The sequence below is a fragment of the Schistocerca americana genome, chromosome 5 (assembly GCF_021461395.2).
Source record: "Schistocerca americana isolate TAMUIC-IGC-003095 chromosome 5, iqSchAmer2.1, whole genome shotgun sequence".
NCBI classification, from domain to species: Eukaryota; Metazoa; Arthropoda; class Insecta; order Orthoptera; family Acrididae; genus Schistocerca; species Schistocerca americana.
Genome location: NC_060123.1, coordinates 358,989,265 through 359,013,731, shown reverse-complemented (window position 1 = coordinate 359,013,731; position 24,467 = coordinate 358,989,265). Strand labels below are relative to the sequence as shown.

At 38.7% G+C, this 24,467-nt stretch overlaps 1 protein-coding gene across 1 annotated transcript in view; it reads right to left on the bottom strand.

Moving 5' to 3' along the window:
- The window catches only part of LOC124616382 (neural-cadherin-like), a 312,303-nt gene that overhangs the window by 246,780 nt on the left and 41,056 nt on the right, over positions 1 to 24,467 (bottom strand). Inside the window, exons 6-7 of the mRNA XM_047144688.1 lie at positions 12,702 to 13,007; positions 12,264 to 12,537 (exon numbers count right to left, since the gene is read on the bottom strand). Coding sequence (XP_047000644.1) covers positions 12,264 to 12,537; positions 12,702 to 13,007 — 580 coding nt within the window. The remainder of the gene's footprint in view (positions 1 to 12,263; positions 12,538 to 12,701; positions 13,008 to 24,467) is intronic.

Here is a 24,467-nt window from a genome sequence, read left to right as displayed (position 1 = left end):
ACAAAATAGAACCTTGGGGAACTCCACGTCTGACCACATAAATATGACTGATGGATTCTGACTGCCCCATTTACTTCCTTTGTTATCCCTATGAATTGTTTTCTTTCATGGAGGTTTGATTAAATCCAGTTGTGTGTTGCTTCCCTAATGCCCCAGTTCTGAATCTTACCAACAATTGATCATAACTGAGGGTATCAAACAATTCTGATGTGTCTTGGAGTGTGCTAAGGGTATGTCCCCTCCCTATCTAGGGTTTGCAATGTCTCTTACAGAAAAGAAAATGATGCTGTTTCAGTTGAATGATTTTCCCTATACCCAAGCTGTAATTCTATGAGTATATTATATTTATTTATGAAATTAGATAGTCTTTTATAAAAATGTTTCTCTAGAATTTTGAAAATACAGACAGCAAGGAAACAGGTACGTAGTTTCACCTCTTCCTGCTTTCCTTTTTTGTGTAGTGGTGTTTCACTTTAGCATTTTAAGCATGTTGGAAAGTTGCCAGTTGAGAAGAACCAGTTTACGTGATAGATCAGTGCTTGTTATCTATTCCTGATGAGTGATTTTATTGTGGAAGCTTGCTTTCTTCCTGTACTTCTTGTATATTAGATACCATGAGAAGTATTGTGTTTTCTACCTGATCAATGTTTGCTGTCATTTGTGTAGGGTGTTTATGGATGATGATTTGCCCAATAAGCTTTTCTGATACATTCAGTAAAAACTATTAAAACACATTAGCTACATCATTTGGTTTGCTGATAGTTTGTGAATTTTCATTTAATTGTGTATTATTATAGCACACAAGAAAAATACAACACATTTTTTCAGCCAATTTCAGTTGAAGAAATGCTGAATTTGTTGTGGGACATCATGAAATATTCCCACTTCAGCCCCTATAGTGTCATGTAGTTCTGATATGTGGCAGCACTACACATAACCTTCAAAATGGCTTCCGTAACAGGGGTGTGTTCTAAGCAGATATTCATGGGCATTTGCAGAATGTTTACAGAGACTAGTCACTGAAAAAATGCCCAATGAGTCATTGGATGAAGCATCTGTCATCATCACAACAAGGTAGCGCAAATTATAATCTCCCACGTGTCATCTGGTCGCATACAACTGTGACTTCTGCAATGTTGGAACATGCAGATACTTTCATTTGAAGTGATCAATGGATCACAATCAAACATGTTGCTGCTGAACTGGATGTCTCTGTTGCTAGTGCTGACATCCTCGTCCACCAGTAGGGGTAGTAAAAGGTAGGTGCCCCCGTCCCTTGCCACCTAACAGAAGACCATAAAGAGCAACGAAGGACTATCTGTGTCAATTGCTTGTACATTGTGAGGTCAAGCATGACAATTTTTTTGTTGATCATCATCACAGGTGATGAAACATGGCAATCTGTGGAGAGGCACCATACCTCATCTTCTCCAAAGAAAAGTTCAAAGCTGAACCTTCTGCTGGTAAAATCATGGTGACAACCTCCTGGGACTCTGAAATGGTTACTCTGTTTGGTGTTCTCCCTCATGATGCAGCAATCAACTCTGAAGTGTATTGTGCTATCCTCAGGACACTGAAGAAATGGTTTCAGTGTGTTTGTTTCCCAAAAATGCAAATTAACTTGTTCTTCTCCATGACAGTTCAAGGACTCACACAAGCCAGCACGCCTGACAGGGGCTCACAAAACATCATTAGACTGTTCTTCCTCACCCATCCTACAGCCTAGATCTCACGCCTTCCAACTTCCATCTGTTTGGCCCAGGGAAGGATGATACACTTTGTGGGAAACAGTATGTGGATGATGGGGAGGTTATTGATGCAGCAAGATACAGGTTGGCATATGGCTGTTGGTGTATGCTCATCACATTGAACAGAGATTATATTGAAAAAATAAAGTTTTGTAGCCAAAAGAGTGGGAAATAAAACAGTGTACTGGACTCCTGAATAATGAATGACCTTGCTGTTTGGTCCTCTCCCCCGAATCAACCAAGCAACTTCTGAGTAAAGTCAACTAGCTTTCATAAAAAAAAATGTTTTGTACTAATTACTGAATGGTGCTTGTACTTTTAGCTTTCTCACTTCCTGTTTATTTCTTTACAACACTCAAAACAGCTTTCATCTTATTGGTTGCATTTCTTATTATCCATCATTTTCCATCATTTTTGCAATTTTAATTGCATTACTGAGTTTTGTTTTAAAAGTTTTTAAAATATCTATCAAATTCAGGAGTTGTAGGACATATTTTACTATTTCTGTATGAGAATCATTTCTGTGCACATGATTTTCTAATGTCTTAGTGTGAGTTATTTTAGACCTCCTAGTTTTAAGTGAAAATTTCACAGCAAAATGACTTTAAATTGTATCTATAAAGATCTTAAATTTTTCAGATATGGTTCCAGTACCATACATTTGCTCCCATGATTCTATTTCTAATAATTCCAAAATATTTCAGCTTTCTAATCATTGTAAATTCTGCACTCGTATGTGCTTGTCAGTTTGTTGGCCTTATCATTTTCAATATTGAAACATATGGTTTGTGCATAGTGCTCTCCACAGCCACTCATTATTTCTGCTTTATAATGTTGTTGATTACCATTAATTATTATCTGATCTATTGCAAATTTTGTATAGCAAGTTTCTTCTGGGATAAATTTACTGTGATTTTTATGTTATGAGGTATTAAGAGATTCAGTAGTTGCGGTCTTACTTTGTGGGGTTTGCTAAAGAGTTTATTGAAAGTAGCACAGATGAGGATGGTGTGCTTATTTTTTACAGTTTGAATCACTGTTTTTCCTTGTGTTGTAGGAAGTTTTTTTGTCTGTGTCAGGAGAGTGGTGGTAATTCTGTGGCTGATATTTCAAAATCCTTTGTGCTATATGGTGTGTTTAATCATTCTAGATGCTCATAAATTATTCCTTTTGGGGCAAAGATGCAGTTTCTACCACACTGGAATTGCTTCCTAGAAGTATTGGCTGCCAATTCATAGTCTTTTTGTTCATTGTTTGTGATGCATCCTCTCTTAACTGTGTACTCCATAAGACACAATACAGAAGCATCAATAAACACACATGAAAGCATTACTTCTAATTCTATTATTTCAAAGCAACTGAACAGTCTGATGGAACAGCATAAAATTATGGATCATTTTTTCTAAAGTGTTTGGTTGAGCACATACCTCTACTTTGCATTCTGACTCCTGTTTCTCATTACATTTTTCGAGTAGATAATTCATTTTACTGGAGGATAGAGATCAATGTTTTTCTGTTCTTATTTAAATCATCATTCCGTTTGCTAAAAATCAGTTTCACTTGTTTTTTATAGCTGCACTATCATCTGCCAATACTTTACTTCAGATTTTGGAGGCTAACCTCTTCAAATGCAATCCACCTTGTGCTTGGCACTTACTGGTAATGAATTTATTAACTTGTAAGATGAAGAAGTACTGCAGCATTAGGCAGGTGATGGACCCCCTTAGGAAAATAGCGGAAAGATCGGGGAAGAAGGCCAGTGTTGACTCTGTCTGCTTGCCGGAGGGTCTCATCCGAGATGTGGAAGAGGCCCTGCCGGCGGCGATAGAGAGCACTGGGTGCACCCGACTGCAAATTGTTGCTCATGTTGGCACCAATGACTCCTGCCGTGTGGGTTCAGAGGTCATCCTCAGTTCATAGATGTCACACTATTTTCATTCCCAGTCATTTATCCTATTTATATACATCCACTGTCTTGGATTTGGGATTGACAGTTTTGGCTATATATCTCTCACCTTGTTTATGAGCTCACTTCATTTATTCCCACACGCACAGAGACATGTTATACAAATAAATAATAATAATGATTATAAAACATCCAACAATCGACATAACACCTTTCACACTATGTTTTTTTCTTTCTTTTTTCCTTTTCTAGAAAACCTTACTCTCAAGCTATGCAAAGCACAATACTGACACCTCTTCCTCTTTCTGAGCTCAACATCTCACTCATTATAGAGGGATGCTGAGTCAGTGAGTCAGTTTTTCGGGATAGCAAATGGGACGTTGCAGTACAGAAAACGGCTCAGAGATCACCAGTGTGTGTGTGTGTGTGTGTGTGTGTGTGTGTGTGTGTGTGTGTGTGGTGAGTTAAGTGTTATGAAACAATGTGTGTTTAGTTTTTGCAGTGACCAATAGTGAGATACGAGTGAACAGTGTGGCATTACATTTTTTAATAAGTTATTTGTAAAGAAGTCTTGTATACCAGGAGTAAATCTAATGATTGTCTCTAACTAGAAGACTGTAAATGTATGTTTACACGAATTAGCTTATTTTAAATTGGTCTAAATTTATATATATCCTATATCATTGTAAAAAGAGATCTACAGATGAATAAAGCTGCTACTACTACTACTACTACTACTACTACTACTACCACCACCACCACCACCACCACCACCTTCATATATTTCATTGCAGGCTACAGATCTCAGGTCCTTTGAGTTTTGTCTGGCATTCCAGGTGTCTCTTAGGTGTTTATTCATCTGATGTATCCTAATCCCAGGTCAAACATCAATTTTACAGTTTGGTACATCGGTGTTTCTTACATTACTGGCACTCCATTTGTATATGTCTCCGGTATCCCATGTTTTCGGTCCTTGTTCACTTCATTTTCATCTACGTCTACATGATTACTCTGCAATTCACAATAAAGTGCCTGGTAGAGGGTTCCATGAACCACCTTCAAACTGTCTCTCTACCATTTCAATCACGAAAGGCGCATGGGAAAAATTAGCACTTAAATTTTTCTGTGCAAGCTCTGATTTCTCTTATTTTATCATGATGATCATTTCTCCCTATGTAGGTGGGTGCCAACATAATGTTTTCGCCATTGGAGGAGAAATCTGGTGATGGAAATTTCATGAGAAGATCCTGTCACAACAGAAAACATCCAATTCACATATCATGTCTGTGGCACTATCTCCACTATTCTGCAATAATACAAAACAAGCTGCCCTTCTTTGTACTTTTTCGATGTGATCCATCAGGCCCACCTGATGCAGATCCCACCTGTTGCGCCTTCTAAGTGTTCTGCCAATGAATCATAGTCTTTGGTTTGCCCTACCCACAACATTATCTATGTGATTGTTCCAGTTTAGGTTATTTGTAATTGTAATCACTAAGTATTTAGTTGAATTTACAGCCTTCAGATTTGTGTGACCTATTGTGTAATCAAAATTTAGTGGACTTCTTTTAGTACTCATGTGAGTAACTTCACACTTTTCTTTATTCAAGGTCAACTGCCACCTTTTGCACCATACAGTTATCTTAGATAAATCATTTTGCAACTCGATTTGATCATCTGATGACTTTACAAGATGCTAAATGACAGCATCATCTACAAACAATCTAAGATGGCTACTCAGACTGTCTCTTATGTTGTTAATATAGATCAGGAACAACAGAGGGCCCACAACATCATCCGTCAGGCCCACCTGATGCGGATCCCACCTGTTGCGCCTTCTAAGTGTTCTGCCAATGAATCATCGTCTTTGGTTTGCCCTACCCACAACATTATCTATGTGATCGTTCCAGTTTAGGTTATTTATAATTGAATATAAACAAAACATCAGTCCTTATCAAAAGACAATGTAATGTGTGAGAAATAATCTTACAGATTGTCAGAATGAAGTGAACAAGGACCAATCTGTAAGATTATTTCTCACACATTGCATTGTCTTTTGATAAGGACTGAAATGGTGTTTCTTTCATTACTTGTAATCCATTTGTATATGTTTGTTGGTTTCTAATGTATTTGGTCCATGTTCACTTTATTCTGACAATCTGTAAGATTATTTCTCATGCATTACATTGTCTTTTGATAAGGACTGATGTTTTGTTTATATTCACTTTTGTGTTTATCAGATTCAGAATGTGATCACTTTTCAACAAACAGCTTCACATTTTCTTCTTTTGATTCCCTTTTACATTTAACAACTTCACAATATGTTCTCTTTTCATTGGAGTGTTTCACATTTTCTTCTTTCAATGAAGCAATTCCTTTGTCTAGAGTTTCTGTGTCACTTGATAGTTGTTGTATAGTTAAGTTTTTTGAGTTCAAAGTTTTTATCATTTCCAACTTTCCTTCATGCTCACAGTCACAACACAGCCATAGAAAATCATCATTTATAAATTTTACGTTATTTTCCACATATTTCAAGTCACCAGTAGTTACATTTTACACAAATGATGCCTTTTTGAACACGTTTCTCACATTTTTTACATGCTGAAGCATTACATACTGGCTTTTTGTGGATATCAAAGTGTTACTGGGTTCATGCATTCCTGTCATGTGGGTCAGAGTATGTAGTAATTGATGGAAAGTCATTGAGTCAAACAATCGTAATATCTGGCATTCCCCAAGGAAATGTTACAGGCTCTTTGCTGTTTCTGATCTACATAAACGACACAGGAGACAATCTGACCAGCTCTCTTAGATGTTTGCAGGTGATGTTGTCATTTATCATCTTGTAAAGTCAGCAGATGATCAAAATCAGCTGTAAAATTATTTAGACACGATATTTCTATGGTGCAAAAAGTGGCAATTGACTCTAAATATTGAAAAGTGTGAATTTATCCACATGAATACTAAAAGAAATCCACTAAATTTTGGTTACACAATAAATCACAAAAATCTAAAGGCTGTAAATTTAACTAAATTCTTAACAATTACAATTAACTTGAGTTGGAACGATCACACAGATAATATTGAGGGCAAAGCAAACCACAGACTGTGATTTATTGGTAGTACACTTACAAAATGCAACACACTGACTAAAATGACTGCATAAACCAGGCTTGTCTGCCCTCTTCTGGAATACTGCTGTGTGGTGTGGTATCCACATCAGATGGGAGTAATGGAGGACACCATAAAAGTTCAAAGAATGGCAGTTGGTTTTGTATTACCGCAAAATAGGGGAGAGAGTGCAACAGATATGACATGTGAATTAGGGTGGCGGTGGTCATTTTTCGTTGCAGCTGAATCTTCTCATAAAATGTCAGTCACCAACTTTCTCCTCTGAATGTGAAAATATTCTTTTGACTCCCACCTAAATAGTGAGAAATGATCATCATGATAAAATAGGATAAATCGGAGCTCGTGCAAAAAGATTTAAGTGCTTGTTTTTTCCGTGTGTTGTTAGAGAGTGGAACCATAGAGAAATAGCTTGAAGGTGGTTCGATGAACCCTCTGCCATGTACTTAACTGTGAACTGCAGAGTAATCGTGTGGATGTAGATGTGCACTGATCTGTTGGCACCATCATTCTTGCTGGCAGTTTTAGCTTGATATGGTGTTGTTTATGTTGTCAACGAACTGGAGCACTATAAAGTCGAGTTCATCAATGAGGCATTCCATTTTAATGAACTCCCTTGGTAGGAAAGCCAAGAGTTTTATTTCATTTTTTGATTTAATACTGATGAAGAATAAACTGTATACTCAGCCACGAGTCAAAGAATGACATTTCAGTATCAGGTTTTAATTAACATACAATAAGTTTTTTTTCACAAAGAACTGCTATTTTTAAAGAGTGATTAATTTTAATGTTCCATCTTTGTCTGTTTGTGAATATATCCAGCAAGTTTAATACTGAAAATGGTCCTATTATAGATTAACTTACTTTACAAGGGCAACAATATTCTAGATTGCGTGAATACATGAATTTCTAAAACAAGAAGGCATTAGAAATACATGTATGCTACACATATTAAACTATCTTTAAGTAATTTTAGTTACTAAATTTTTCTCTACCACTTGCACTGCTGTACACTAAACTTCCAATAATATCACAGTTACGGGACTGAGGAGGTGTCATATTATCAAAAAAGTTGGATTACTGTAGCTAGGATTTGTAAAATGAAGCTCAAACTTCTAAGTCCAGAAAATTTCAGTTGTTTTGCATAAACATTGAGTGGGTACTGCTCATACTGTAGTACACCTATTGTAACAATACATATTGAGTACATACATACGTATTTTACAGCCATTGAGGTTATAAAAAATGCAAATGTAGATATAAGACAAATTTATTATGTATGTATGTATGTATCTATATATGTATTACTCTTGTATAGAAATACATACAAAGATGATGTGACTTACCAAACGAAAGTGCTGGCAGGTCGATAGACACACAAACAAACACAAACATACACACAAAATTCAAGCTTTCGCAACCAACGATTGCTTCATCAGGAAAGAGGGAAGGAGAGGGTAAGATGAAAGGATGTGGGTTTTAAGGGAAAGGGTAAGGAGTCATTCCAATCCCGGAAGCGGGAAGACTTACCTTAGGGGGAAAAAAGGACAGGTGTACACTCGCACACACACACATATCCATCCGCACATACACAGACATAAGCAGACATATGTGCAGATGGATACGTGTGTGTGTGTGTGTGTGTGTGTGTGTGTGTGTGTGTGTGTGTGCGAGTGTATACCTGTTCTTTTTTCCCCCTAAGGTAAGTCTTTCCGCTCCCGGGATTGGAATTACTCCTTACCCTCTCCCTTAAAACCCACATCCTTTCGTCTTTCCCTCTCCTTCGCTCTTTCCTGATGAAGCAATCGTTGGTTGCAAAAGCTTGAATTTTGTGTGTATGTTTGTGTTTATTTGTGTGTCTATTGACCGGCCACCACTTTCGTTTGGTAAGTCACATCATCTTTGTTTTTAGATATATTTTTCCCACATGGAATGTTTCCCTCTATTATATTCATATCATTAATTTGAAATACATAACATTTTCATACATACACACAAAGGTATACAAATAGCATATTTATCACTTAAAAATATCTGTAGTAGTTTTTTGTCTTTTCTTTCATAAAGGGTCCATCATGGCTTTTTCATGAATGTCTTTTAACATTAAAATGTTCTCGTAGTTGAGTTCCCTCCATTCACACCAACATACAAAAGTGTTGGCAGCCACTATAAACTCTTTGCAAGTGATGGTGCATTTCACTTCTGTGGCTGCCTCAATTGGCTCATCGTCCACAACATAAGCCATAACTTCTTGGATTATCTCCTCTTCTGTCAGTTCAGAATCAAGGTTAACGTGTAACACCCATCTTTTCAGTTATTCTGCATCTTATTCCTGAATGTTAATTTCATCACAAAGTGTGAGCACAGCCTTGGTAACTTCATTACTATCTTCAGATTTGTTATCTCTGCCATCTTTCTTTGGAAGGACTATGTTTCAAGGCCAAATATTTTCCCAAATATCAGAGATACTATTTGTAATGTACTTTCAACGTTTTGATAACATCTTAATTCGTCAGCTGAATCACTGCAGTGATATTTTTTGGTAAATACAAAGCATTTATGTAGCCATCAGCCATCTTAACTCATTCCTTCTTGTCCAGGAGACCTGGAGCACTATCTAAAACAAAAGGGCCTTCAATGGCAGATTTTTTCTCTTTGACTTCTTGTACAAAGTGGTAGGAAAACCATTCCAAAAACTTACTTTAGTAACCCACGCTTTGGCTTTTGTGTGACACTGGAAGAGATTTGATCTTTCTTTTTTTTTTATTTAAAAAAAAGAGAGAGAGAATCCCCATGGGATTTAGATTTGCCAACAGCTAAGAGTTTTAACATATAGATTCCAGAGGCATTTGCACAAACTATTAATGTAATATGCCCTTTTTGAGGTTTCCTTCCTGAAACTTTTTTTTCTTCTTCCATGACAAAAGTTTTTGTTGGGAGCTGCCATCAGTTTAAGCCCGTTTCATTGGCATTATACAGGTGTTTGGGCAAAAGGCCTAGTTAGTTAATTCTGGCATTTAAATCTTGAATGAACTGAGAAACTTCAGTCTCATCATCTGATAGTTTTTCTCCACTCATCTGCAAGAAATGAATGCCATGCCAGTTCTTGAAGCCTGCAAACCAACCATCGCTGGCATGAAAATCATCTTTGTTGGTCATTTCATGACAAAAAAGCTGAGCTTCTGTTTTAAAATATCTCCTGAAATAGGGAAACATCTGCTTCTTTTTTGTTTAAACCAAACGTACAGAGCTTCATCAACTTGAGGGTATTTGCTCCTCCAGGGGCTCTCTCTTACACTCATTTTCAATAGTTTCTATAAATTGTTCTACTTTACACCTATTTTTTAAATGTCATAAATGGTAGATCACCCCATATCAGAAGCTTTAGAAATGGAAGTTAGAGGTTCATCACGGTCATAGTATTTAATATTTCCCATTTATCAGTAAGAGTACTAGATTTATGCTTACCTTTAGCATTCCCACATAGATTATGTTTAGCATTTCCACTTATACTCACCATTGTACAACAATTTTTAACATAAAAATCAAAACAGAACAATTGATCTATGTTTCAGAATTCATATTCACAAATATGTGAAAGGAGCACTCTCAATAATACATTTGAAGCATGTGCGTGAATAATGCTGTATGGTACATTTTGCGTCACCTTGTTACAATCCACCATTCTTGTAATGTACAGCATTATTCGCACAGAGACATGAAAACTGCACGAGTCTCCTTGCTGTTTAGTGCTCCCCTCAGATAACACACAGATCAACTACACTCATGTTTAGAAAAAAACAGAACACCTTGAACAATTAGAGATAGGACGTTCATAATCACAGGAAATGTACATTAATATGTTCTGCAGAAATGATTAGCATTTGAACCATGTCAGCATATGGGTTCAGGGTGAACAACGATATTGCAGCACAATACCACCTACCAGAAAAACATGCCTGTGGCTCTCTTTGTTGCTATAAACCAGAGGTAATAGATCAGTGTGACTCGAGCAGATGTGCAGGATGCGTTGCAGACACATGCATGAACCATACCATCAGATCAGTGAGTTTGAAAGGGGGTACTTTATTGGCATGAGAGGGTGTGATGCATCCATCCAGGAAATTGCTGCTCATGTGGGATGAACTGCTTTGGCAGTGCAATAATTCACAGAAAGCCGTAGAACATGACAAGATGAGCCTAGTTACACCACCCACACCAGCCCCCCAATAAGATTTACACCTTATACAAATGGCATTACAGGACAGATCAGCATCCTTCTTGGCTCTAGTGGAACAGTGGAACACATCATATACTATTAGGGGTGACAGTCTGCCCCATTTATTATGGCATGGGTTACATAAGCTTCGTCCACTTTGCCTACCTTTGGTGAATGTGCAGAAACGTGGTAGATGGCAGTGGTGTATGGAACGATATCACTGGGGACAGGAACTGCATCAGATAGTATTTTTGGATGAATCCAGGTTCTGTTAGAAAATTATGCCTGCATTTTGTTTCACCGCAGACAGGGGAAGTGACATCACAGTGACTGTATTCGCATAAGACATACTGCACCAACTAAAGGCCTTATTGTGCGGGGTGCTATTTGGTACAACCACAAATCACAGCTGGTGCATGTCCATGGCACTGTGACCAGTGTGCCTTACATAAAGGGCATCCTGCAACCCATAGCCATACCGTTTCTGCACAACACCCCAGACATCATTTTTCAGCAAGACAATGCATGATTACATGTTTCTGCACAAACATATGCCTTCTTGTTGTCACAGGATGTCAACGTTTTGCTTTGACATGGCAGATCACCAGACTTGTCACCAGTGGAAAAAGTGTCGGATATTGTGTAATGATGGGTGCAGTGCTGTGTCCAAGTGCCAAGCAACACAGATGAACTTTGGAACCACATGAATGCAGCATGGATGGCTATACGATAGGATGCCATTCACTCCTCATACTGATCTATGCCATTATGCTTGTTATCAGGGCCACTGGCAGACCCTATGTTTACTAGGAAACAGGCCACACACTCAACTGAGGTGACTGAAATGCTAATCATTTCTGCAGAACACACTAATGTATATATCGTGTGAATATGAAACCCTACCTCTAGTTATTCAAGGTGTTCTGTTTTCTCTGAACATGAGGGTATTACAACACACAATGCAGACTGCCATTTACAACATCATTTTGTGTCATTCTATAAAATGTCAACACGTGCCATAAGGTGCACATGTTTAATTTATACTTGTGTGAGGCCCAGGGCAGATGGGAGGAGGCACCTGTCATGACACATGTGTGCCTGACTGTGTCTGGAACAAGCACAGTGCTGACTTCTGACATGGTGTCAGAAGACTACCAAGTGTGTCGGGCTGTCAAATGTTGGATTATTGCAAGTCTACTGTAGAAGTCCTATAAATATTTATTCTTTCTCAAAATCTAAAGATTTACTTCTATGAACTTACTTTGTCCACACTCAACTTTAAAGGAGGCGTGGATTATACTGCTTGCATTTGGGTCTATTCTAAAACTGAAAGGTGGACCATTATTTTTTAATTTGTCATCATCATCTGTAGCAAAAATTTCTGCAACTTTAGTCGGTGGTATGTGCTCAAGAATGACAGGCTGATAATCTTCAATTAATCTCGGTGCATTGTCATTAACATCTTGAACAATTACCATTAAAGTCGCAGATGAAGTTTTTGCTGGCATGCCATCATCTATTGCCAGAATCCTGATCTGTAAAAAAATCCAAACAGTCAAACTAGTTGATGGTGTAGCAAATCCTTTTTGTCACACCACACTGATTATTACATGCCTAACGGATTTCAAAGGTTAGTCAAATGGTATTCCAGTAACAAAAACTAATTTATAATGAAGTGTTTAGCATATAAAATAATTACCTGATGTTTAGCATGGTTCTCTCTATCTAGCTGTCTTTGGATTAACACAGCTCCTTCATTATTAATAGAAAACTGTTTCCTCCTATCAGTTGCTCGATCGATTACATATTTAATTTGGCTTTTTCCGCCGTTGTCAGCATCTAAAGCTCGGAAGTTGCCTACTGTTGTTCCAATTTCAGCATTTTCATTGACAAACACTTCAACATTGTCATTTTCAAACTGTGGTTTATTGTCATTGACATCTAGAAGCCTAACAGAAACCCAGGAATAATCTGTATGATATATGTCACTGTCAGCATTATGTCCCTGAAAAGATTGAAAACAAATGGATTGCTTGTGCCATAATAGCTACAAAAAATGAGGTCTAAGAAACTGCAGTGCGCTACTTTTTGGATATGATATGTCAGCTTTGTTTTCAGGATCCACATTTAACAAAATAATTTATATTTTCATCGCACTAAGTCAAACATCCATTTCTACACAATGGAAAGTACAATAAACCACTGATTACTGACAAATACTATATAGAACAAATGAACACTCGCAACAGACAAAGCTTAGAAATAAGCAGTTATGGAACACATCATGATGATGATTAAATCTTCTCAGGTCAACAGCTGAGTCAATGTGTTGTTCTCCGGCAATGTTTCAGCAAGTTTCTTACTTTCCATCTTCAGGTAACATTTTGTCTAAGATGGCAAGTAAGAAACTTGCTTCAGGGTTGCTGGAAAACAACGCATTGAATTTGCTGTCAACCCAAGAAGATTTTATCATCAAGATTCGACGAGAAAGCTTGCATTCTCACATCCTGATGATGAGCATGACAGTGAGCTTTAAACTGACTCAACGTCAGCACATGCAGCAACTTCAAGCAGCTACATTATGAGAAGTAACCATCTCTAAGAGAGAAAGTTCTCAATGAACAGAATAATGTAGTACAAATAATACTCACTGCTCACACAAAAATCATTTTTAAGTAACCTTTTCAGGAGAAAAGTATTTTTACCTTAACTTGGCAGTACATATATTTGTAGACAAAAATCAGCTGAGAGGCCACCTATCACACTGATTGACAAATAGGCACATATAAAAATCATACAAGCTAACTGGCTTTCAAGCTTCAACTTGTCTTCTAGTTTTGATATGGTACACACATCCATGTCTGCAAGGTGAAATTAGAATTATATTAACACAAAAGTGTTGGTCTCTCACTGTGCAAAATGAAAAGCTGTTTCCAGTATTTGAAAACAAAATTTTGAGGAAAATTTTCGTAGCAAAAAGGGATGATATTAGCGGAGAGTGGCAAAAACTGCATAACAAAGAGGTTCATGAACTCTATTCAAACCCTGACATAATCAGTATTATTAAATCACGTAGGCTGCGATGGGTGGGTCACATAGCTCGAATGGATAAGGGCAGGGCAGCACACAGAGTACTGGTAGGGCACTTAGAGGGGAAAATGTCCTGTGGGGAGACTGAGGTGTAGATGGGAGGACAATGTGAAGGCTGATTTGAGGAGCCTAGGTATTGAAGGTGAATGGAAGGTAATAGCCCAAGACAGGTACAGATGGCAAAAATACATTGCTGCAGTAATGGACTCTCGAGTCCAGTATGACCAGTGAGTGTGTGAGTGTATTAACACAAAACTGTTTTGAGTGAAGCTGATATTCTTTAGCTGAAAGACAGAAATTAATCTTCTGTCATAAATATTGCTGTACTTCATTTTTCACTTTCAATTTGAGTTAATCTGTCCATTGGTCTGCTTCATCACCACATGACAAATTAATTAACCACAGTGATAATTTAGAACCTAGGTTAAATTGATAAATTCCAATAGTACTGTATCAATGTTCTGGTTAAAACTATATACCACTTTCAGCTAGGTGGCAGCTATCTATGACACATAATGTCACTAAACCATCTAGTCTGCACAAAAGTCACTATTCTAGCCAATGACGGGTACTCAGTCAGCAAACTGAGGAACTGAATCATGGAAAATTTGATGTGTGTGTCAATCTACACAAAGCAGAGGATCTGAACACTATGTAGGGACTGACAAAAAGGAAGCACAAATGCAGCCACCATGAATGATCAAAATATTTAGCCTGTGGAACCAATTTGGGAGTCATGCCTATATTAGCTGATCTTTGTAAGAACTGACTGGCCTGGTCTATTGCTGCTGGCAAATAAACACCTTAATCAGAAGCTCTGCCCATACTAGACTCCATGTGTGCAGTCTGTAAGGGCTTTCTTGACTACTCTGACATGAGAACCATGTCACCCCATCTGTGTCCCTCTCTATGTCTGCTGGTGGGAATACTAAATCACTTTCTCCTGACCCGGCCACGGCCTTGTTTCCGCAGCAACCTCTGACATGAAATTGGAGATTTCCCAGCGGTGGGTCTATCACTGAATAGACAGTGGGTGATTCAGTTGACTCTGCTGGAATGGTGGAAGATTGTGGAGGCTAGCAGAACTGCAGGTCTACCTGCATCACCAGGGTTGAGGCCCCATCCAAGGGCAAGTGAGGAAATGAGGGCACAGGTCCCAAGTCCCAAGTCCATGGACTCAGCATCAGGAGGCATGGCTAATCACCATCAGCACCCTAGTCCACAGACGAAAGTAGGATGTCGGTAGGCATGGTGGGAGTGGCAGCAGCTATGCACACTGCCACAATTGATAGACTCCTATAGAGAAAACATCGTCACCAACCCTTTTGCTCATCTGGAGCAGAGACAGTGGTGTTGTGGGTCGAATGGTTCACAAGTGCAACTGTTCTGAATGACAGGTCAGATGTTCCTGACTCACATCCACTACAAACAAATGCCAACCTCTATCAGCCGCCACAACTTCAAACAGACATCCCTGCTGGCAGTCAGAAGAGTGGGCTCGAATGGTAACCCTGCAAGGAAGAGTAACAAATTGATGTGGCCCTACAGCTGGTGCATGTGCAAACATTCTGCTACTAAGATGTGTTGCTCAGTACATAACCAGAAAGTTTAAAAGAGCATAGTGCAAGATAAGATAGACATGGACTTCATGATTTAGGTCTTGAAAATTCACACATATCGTTCAGTCTCTGAGATAGAAGCCAGGTGAAATAGGGTGGTAATCAGATGTGGGATACCACTGTGAAGGCAAAAAATCTGCAGACTCACACAACACCAGTTGACAACTGTTATCATCTATGAAGCTCTGGGGGGAGCCCTCGAATACAAAAGTGACTGGCAACATGTGAATAGTTGCTAATGACATCATGAAGGATGGTTTGACTACACAGAGGAAACTGGAGATGCATTAACCACCACCAAGCACATGTTTCCCCAAAATGGGCCTGTGAAGACATGTACCCTGACCCCAGAGTGCTTTGGGAGTGGTCGGGAAAACTGACACAGCAGTGCCGCCTGGTTCTGTGCACAGGCTGCATAAGCACACACAAGATGTTCAATACTGTGTTCTGTCAGTAGCCAGTGGACATGGCACTGAGCCAAAGCCCTCAAGTGGGACACATTTTAGTAAGACACATGCAGCAGATGGAGTATGTGAGGATGCAACGCCAGAGGGACAACCACTCAACACCTTTGCATGATAAGAATGAGAACCTCCTAGATAACATTGAACTGATCTAGTAGTAGGAAAAATGTATGGTATCCAAGTCTGCTTCCAACAGAGTGCACTCTGCCCATCCTGTCTGAACTGCTGAGACAGTATTCTGGAAAAGTGGGTCAGCAGCTGTGAAATCCTGCACTGTTAATGAAAACTCCAGAAATGTCTGCTGGAAGGTATCATCAAATGTGGAAATGAGAGCCACCTGTTGACCAGACTCCAGATTGGGTCCCGTTGACATCTGTGATAGTGCATTTGCATTAGCTTGCTTGGAGGTCATAACAATAATTACAAAGAAACAGTGCATACTTCTGCACTCAGTGGGCAGTCCTATCTGGTAGCTTAGAAAAGGGTCAAAAGAAATCAGTAGCTTGTGGTTGGTGATCAGTAGAAATTTTACTTCATAAAAAGCATGAAGTTTTTTAATAATGGGAGTGATAGCCAGTACCTCCTTCTTCACCTGTGAATAATTTTTTTGTGTACCTGAAAGCATCTGATGCATAAGCAATGGTTTGCTCAGTGCCAAGGTGACAGGACTGCCACACTGGAATGACTCAGTGGTCAGAGTTAATGACTTAACTGGCATAATAGAAGACAAACACGGAGCGGATCACACCACTGCCTGTTGGCAGTTCACAGGCCACACAAATGTGACACTCTTTAGGTGAAGCTTCTAAGGATTTTGGCGACAAGAGAAGAGGTGCAAAGCTGGACTGTGAACTTCACACTTCTCTTACTTCAGTGGACTTACTTGAAACTTTTAGCCGATCCTCTTCTCTGGATATGCGGCTGTATCAATCTCCACAACTTCTTCTCTGAAGAAATAATGTCAATTAGAGGAACTAACAAATACTCTCTCTTTCACTAGAAATAACTCGGTAACCTCATACTTTCAGTTCAGTTCAGGTATATTTTCATCTCCACAAATTTCACATTAACATACAAATTCTTGTAAGCCAACTGTGATGACACCCATTAGATACAATGAATCATAATCACAATTGCCTGGTTTTAACAACCAAATAATTTATAGACATCCCCTGAGTCTTGCTTCATTCAGAGCTAAGATATGAAGTAAGTTAAGAGTCTATAGTCAAATGTTCATTTTTCTTTTTTTTTCAGCAATCACATTTTGTGGTGCATGCAGCAAACACCTGTCGATGCCGCTCGTCTGACGCAGCTCCTGTCTTCCATGATAAATGTCAAACCTGCACATACAGACATGTGTTGCGCAGTAAGTTGGCTCTCTCTCTCACTTATCTTAAAAATATCGCATGTTCGAGGTGGCAGAAGGTTGAGTGGTTCCAAAATTTAGGTGTAAATTCTTGAAGCACTTCAAGCTGCTTAAGAGAATGGCAGATGTGCATGGCCTGGGGCACAAACTCATAATAAGAACAATCTCACCCAAAAAGGAGTGGAACTCCTTCAGATACTTGGGCACCAGCAAGATAATGCTGGTTTCGACATGCTCATCCTTAAATACGAGATCATCTTTGCTAAGCACATGTCCCAAAAAATGCACCTTTGGGGCAAAAATCTACATTTTTGTAATCTGCAACAAAGACCATTCTCCATGCATTGGGAAAGTGCCTCCAGATTGTATATACGCTCCTTTCATGTGAAACCCATGACCTGAATGGCATCAAGGTATGTAACACAACAGAGAATGGTCTTAACCCAATGCTTCATGTATCCTTGATAAATTCCTGGGGCAGACAACATTCAAAAATGCAAGTGCATAAACTGGTGAACCCCAAACACTGAGAAGTGGTATTAAATGACAACTGCAGGTGTGCATCACACACGTCAATGTGGGTAAAGTACTGGCAGCCTGACAACTTCACCAACAACTTCTCCAGCTACACAAAATGGGATATGAGTCCACAACAAACTGCACATTGAGTGCCTGTTTAAAATCGCCAAAAAGGCACACAGCAGCATCTGGCTTCTGATTACCACCATTGTGGTCGCCCACTGACTAGACTAAATGGGAGAGATGACATTGATTTCCTGTCAGCACTACAATTTGGCTTTGACCTTGTTGTGCATGGGAAAGGGAAATAATTTGGGGGAAACAAAATTTAGTTATTGCTGATGGCTTAAGGGAGACATGGATTTCGACATTTTTCACCTGACCCAAGATATTCTCAAACAGCTGGTTGTATGGCCATAGTTGATAGTCCAAACCTTGAAAGGGGATTGAATCAAACTAATGAGACTTTCTCACTGATCTAGAATCCCAAAACAGAAAAAGCATTTAGTCAAAAAATATTTTGCAGCAAAGTTGAATCTACCAATCAAAACATAAGTTTCCATTTCATGTTCTTATAAGATACTGAGAATAGAACTGCACCTGCAATAGAATAAGCTGTTAATTATAAGATAGTACTTACAAAGTAGGACAGGCCAAGAGCCTGTTCATGTCTAAATTAATCGGGCGTACTATTGCCTCTTGTCAATTTGAAACTCTACCAGTTATCCATCCACAACCAATGCAGGTAGAGTACACTGGGTAGATCCTCATGGGGTGTCGGAGACAGCCTCAGAGGGATAACACGGGGGCCTTTGATGACCATCCGGCAGCTTGCTGACTGTCACAAACTAATGCCAAGTGGCCTCATATTTGGTATACCCCACACAAAGTATATATGTACAGGCATTCTTGTCTAATGTCTAGCTTATAGCAACCAGAGAAGGATCATCAACTCACCCCCTGAGCAGCAACAGATGAAAAAGGAGAGAAATGCCGAAAGCCTGAAAAACATCTTGAGTGTGGGCTACAACTCTCTGACTTACATGTTCCCATCGAGGTGCTGCAAATAATGACGGGTGTGCAGCATCATGTTACCAAACTCTAAACATCAATGGCATCATTATACAGTGGCTCAGTGGAAGCCGAGGTCACCAGGCCCATTCCACAAGGTAGTGCAGGCTGTTTAGATGGGTATCTAACTTCGACACTTACTGGCAGCTGGCCTATGAGTGAGAGTGCGGTTCCCACACCTTCTTATCCTAAAATCAATATCTGAAGATCAATTGTAGGACTGGACTGGATGGGTGAAGAATAGAGAGCAGTGTTACATAATGATATGATATTCTGTCTTGATGCTAGGGATGATCACCTTTAAGTGCAGCCTCAAGCAGAAAGTAACTACTGGTATGGGTTGGATTGGTTTGTTCGAGGGGCCAGGCCAAACAGCAAGGTCATCGGTCTCATCAGATTAGGGAAGGACAGGCAAGGAAGTCGGCCATGCCCTTCCAAAGGAACCATCCCAGCACTTGTCTGGAGCGATTTAGGGAAATCACAGAAAGCCTAAATCAGGTTGGCTGAACACAGGATTGAACCATTGTCCTCCCGAATGCGAGTCCAGTGTGCTAACCACTGCTCCACCTAGCTCAGTCATCTACTGGTATGTATTAGGTATTGAGATGCTAGACCAATTCCAGGCATGATATGGGGAGCCTAAACCTAACCTGACCTTATATCTCTGTTGTTGGTGGAGAGATTATTCAATGACACAAGATAAACCCAAAACATTGTTGAGGGGGTCAATCCATATGAAATGATCCAATGAGAGTTGCTTGACCATTTTTAAATATTCTGATTTTTTTTACATATGATTACCCTACAACTGAGAAGCCCAAAACATTTTTTTTTTAATTACCTTGCACTATTACTGAATGGCAGCCTTTTTATTTGTTAGTGCACAACGGTTTTTCAATTTGGAGATATTATCATTAAGTTGAATACCTCTGCACTGGGTTAAGTTACAACATTGCAACTGCCATGACTGTTTTTAGAAAAGCCTCCTCTACAACATTGTTTATTACCCAAAATTAAAAAATAACCAGCTAAAATGACCTCCAAAGTTTGGTGCTGAAAATTTAGCAAATCCACTTTTTAGGCCCCAAAGTAACAACCAAGGAGTAGTTTGTCAGAGTGTTTTTTTCTCTAGTTAGATATCATCAACTGCTAGCCTTACACAGAGCAAGACCACTGACAAATGTTCATCTAATTTCTTAAAAAATTTTGAAATTTGAAAATCTTTATTTTTTAAGAACATAAAAATTTGGTTTTTTGCAAATTTTGTACACTTACATGATAGCAAAGTACTGACAAAATTTCAACATTGACATTTGACTGTGAACAAAGTATGAATTTTTGAAAATGATGAAATAATTCACATTACACTACAGTTGATCCTATGGTTTATTGTTTCATTGTAATAAAATTTACTTGTAACCTCTGTTTAGTTAACACTATAAGCCTGTATTTAGTTACTATTATTTATTTTAATAATAAAATATTAAACAACAGGAGCTATTCCTTTAGTTCTATGTTAAAAAAATTGCCCATTTGCATCTAGGTTTATTCTCAGTTAAGTAACACATTGTTATATGTTCAAAATGATAAAAGTAAAATAATAAACATGTGACATTTCTCTACTGTTGAGAAGTGTACAGTTTTGTGCATGAATTTAGTCCTCCAGAAAAATTTGTAGAGGAGCTCAGTGGACAGAGATACAAGTCGACACAGGAGGCCTGTAGTCAGTGACAAGTCTGTACATTAACTCCATTTGCACTGTTCTAGTCAGTTTGTTCAGAAATCTGTGTTAGAGTGGATGCACATACTTGATTGGTGTATAGAATATTATATGTGCAACTTCCTGGAAGATTAAAACTGTGTGCCGGACCGAGACTCGAACTCGGGACCTTTGCCTTTCGCGGGCAAGTGCTCTACCAACTGAGCTACCCAAGCACGACTCACGCCCTGTCCTCACAGCTTTACTTCTGCCAGTACCTCGTCTCCTGCCTTCCAAACTTTACAGAGGCTCTCCTGCGAACCTTGCAGAACTAGCACTCCTGAAAGAAAGATATTGTGGAGACATGGCTTAGCCACAGCCTGGGGGATGTTTCTAGAATGAAATTTTCACTCTAGAGCGGAATGTGCGCTGATATGAAACTTCCTGGAAGATTAAAACTGTGTGCCGGACCGAGACTCGAAATCAGGACCTTTGCCTTTCACGGAAAAGTGCTCCACCAACTGAGCTACCCAAGCATGACTCATGCCCCATCCTCACAGCTTTACTTCTGCCAGTACCTCGTCTCCTACCTTCCAACCTTTACAGAGGCTCTCCTGCAAACCTTGCAGAACTAGCACTCCTGAAAGAAAGGATATTGCGGAGACATGGCTTAGCCACAGCCTGGGGGATGTTTCTAGAATGAAATTTGCCCGCGGAAGGCAAAGGTCCCGAGTTCGACTCTCGGTCCAGCACACAGTTTTAATCTTCCAGGAAGTTTCATATCAGCGCACACTCCGCTCTAGAGTGAAAATGTCATTCTAGAAACATCCCCCAGGCTGTGGCTAAGCCATGTCTCCGCAATATCCTTTCTTTCAGGAGTGCTAGTTCTGCAACGTTCGCAGGAGAGCCTCTGTAAAGTTTGGAAGGTAGGGGATGAGGTACTGGCAGAAGTAAAGCTGTGAGGATGGGGCATGAGTCATGCTTGGGTAGCTCAGTTGGTAGAGCACTTGCCCGCGAAAGGCAAAGGTCCCGAGTTCGAGTCTCGGTCCGGCACACAGTTTTAATCTTCCAGGAAGTTTCGTATCAGCGCACACTCCGCTGTAGAGTGAAAATTTCATTCTAGATATTATATGTGCTTTTGGCAGGAGTGAATTTTTTAACTAACTAAAATAATTTTAAAATTTAATAATAAATAAATTTGAAGTACTAATTGGAATGCAATAAAAAGGACGAACAGTGCTCTATCGAACATACAGTAAGTGAAGTGTGTCACAAAACAGTTTATGGTTCAGTTTGAAAAAAACCTACAAAATGTTAATGACTCTGATGAAGACATACAAACTTTGATTGAATTACAAGCAATTTCTTCTATAATGATGAAAGAAATCAATTTTTGACAAAATAATGTAGTTGGATAGAAAAAAAAAATCTACTCACCAAGTGGCAGCAGAACACACACGTAAAAGAAGAGACAGTAACTCTCTCCTGCCCTGTGGTTCTGCGTGATTTTCCTGAAATCTACACCTTTTCTTACACCTCTCCAATCCTTTTCCTTCACTTCTTTTCCTTCCCCTTCAACCCTTCTGTCTGAATAACGAGTCACTGGCTCAAAACGCTTGCCTAATTATAGCCAAGTAGGTTCTTCTGTATCATCAGTTTGCGAATATCATGAGGAAAAATATATTCCGAAGTACAATCAGATTTTTGGAAAAAATGCTATGATCTACTCAAATTTCCCAAATATCCTATTATTAAAGGTTTGAGGGAAATACAACTTTAGCATTTGTCCTTGTTAAGTGCGAGTAAAACAGCTTCCCAAGTGAAACTTAATGTTATTCCTGGGACCTCGCTGTGGCCAAATTGTTACTCAAAAATGTTTAACGTGAAACAAGGGTCCAGAATCATATAACCTTGTTAATGACATTTATATTCCTCATGAGGAAGCTATTAGCAAATTGGATTTTGCTTGTTCTAATTTAGAGGCATCTCCTGCTTCAAAATAAGAAAAATTTGTAGCGGTACATGAAAAGCAGCTATTGAAAGCAAGATACAATGAATTTCAGACAAAATTATGTAAGATTTAGAGTCATGCTTTAATAAAGAAGATGCCAACTGTATTTCTAAAAAAGAAGAAAACCTACAACCAGAATTGTCCAACCCTGAATATTTGGCTTAACTGAGATACTAAAAAGCAAGTGTTCAGTAACACCTAAAGAGGAAAAAATTTAAAATTTAAGTTTGCTCCCTGATGCATGCTCAAGAGACAAAACAGTTCATCAGTTTATTGTTTCTGATCATTTGGTTAGACTAGCCCAAAAATTACTGAAAGAACAAGGTATTCTACCAATTTTAGAAAAGAAGAAAGGAGCAGATCCAATTGAAGAAACAACTGAAAAGATCCAGCAGTTTTTTCTGTGGATGATGAAAACAGAACAGTGTTCAAAGATAGGAAAAGAGTTGTTATAAATGGAGTTAAAGTAATAAACCAGAAACTACTAGTGCTGTCATATTTAAATGAACTTATGTAGCTTTCAAAAATTCTCATCCTGAATGCAAAATTGGAAAGTTAAAATTTTGGGACCTTCACCTGGGGTGGTGTATTTTGGCCGGCTCCTCAGGAACATTCTGTATGTGTTTATTCATATCATCAGAATGTCAAACTGATGACTGTGGCTACAAAACTCAATGATGTTAACTAAAAAGGGTACTAGATTTAAGAGTCTGTGACACTAACAGCTATGACTGCATGATGAATTTATATGATAAATGCCAAAGTAAAGAAACTGCTCTCAAACTGTTTAACAAATCTCAGGAGGAAATGTCCAATAATGTTAATTTCAAACAGTGTGTCACAGCCAACAGCACTGAAATGGTAACAGTGGTGAAGTCTCAGGAAGAGTACTTTGAATTTTTAATTGATAACTAGAAAATCTCAAATGTCACCACCATGTTTCTAAAATACAAAGTAAGTTTTTGAAGGACAAAAAGGCACAATTTTATGAAACTGAAAGGCATAATCCCAGCTGATTTTGCAAAAAACTTTATATTTGTGGCTCAGGATGAAATACAAGGGTACCACTGTGTCAATGACCTGGCAACAGTGCATCCATTTGTTCTGTACTTCAAAAATGAGAAAGACGAAATTTTCAGTTCTTCAATTTGGATTCTAAGTGACCACTTGGAGCATGACACTTTGGTTGTCCATGTGTTTTTAAAGTACATAGCAAATTACATATAAGAAATGTTTCCCAAGGTTGAGAAACTGATATAAATTTCAGATGGAAGTGGTAGTCAGTACAAGAACAAAAATAATTTTTCAAATCTTTGCAACCCCCAAGTATATTTTGGGCTGGAGGCTGAAAGGCACTTTTTTTGCCTCTTCCATATACAGACCAAATTCTTACAATAGAAGACAATGTATGCCTTCTGCAAGGATAATATTAAAGACATCACATATTTTCTCTTCAAGAAAGAAGAGGTAGTTCTTCATATCAAAACAACACCTCAGAAATGAATTGGAAACTGTATAGCAATAAAAGAAACAAAGTAATCCCACAAATTCCTTTGCATTGCAGAAAACTTAGGTTGATGACCAAAATTTATGAGTTTCATTGTGTCACTAAATTACATATCTGTC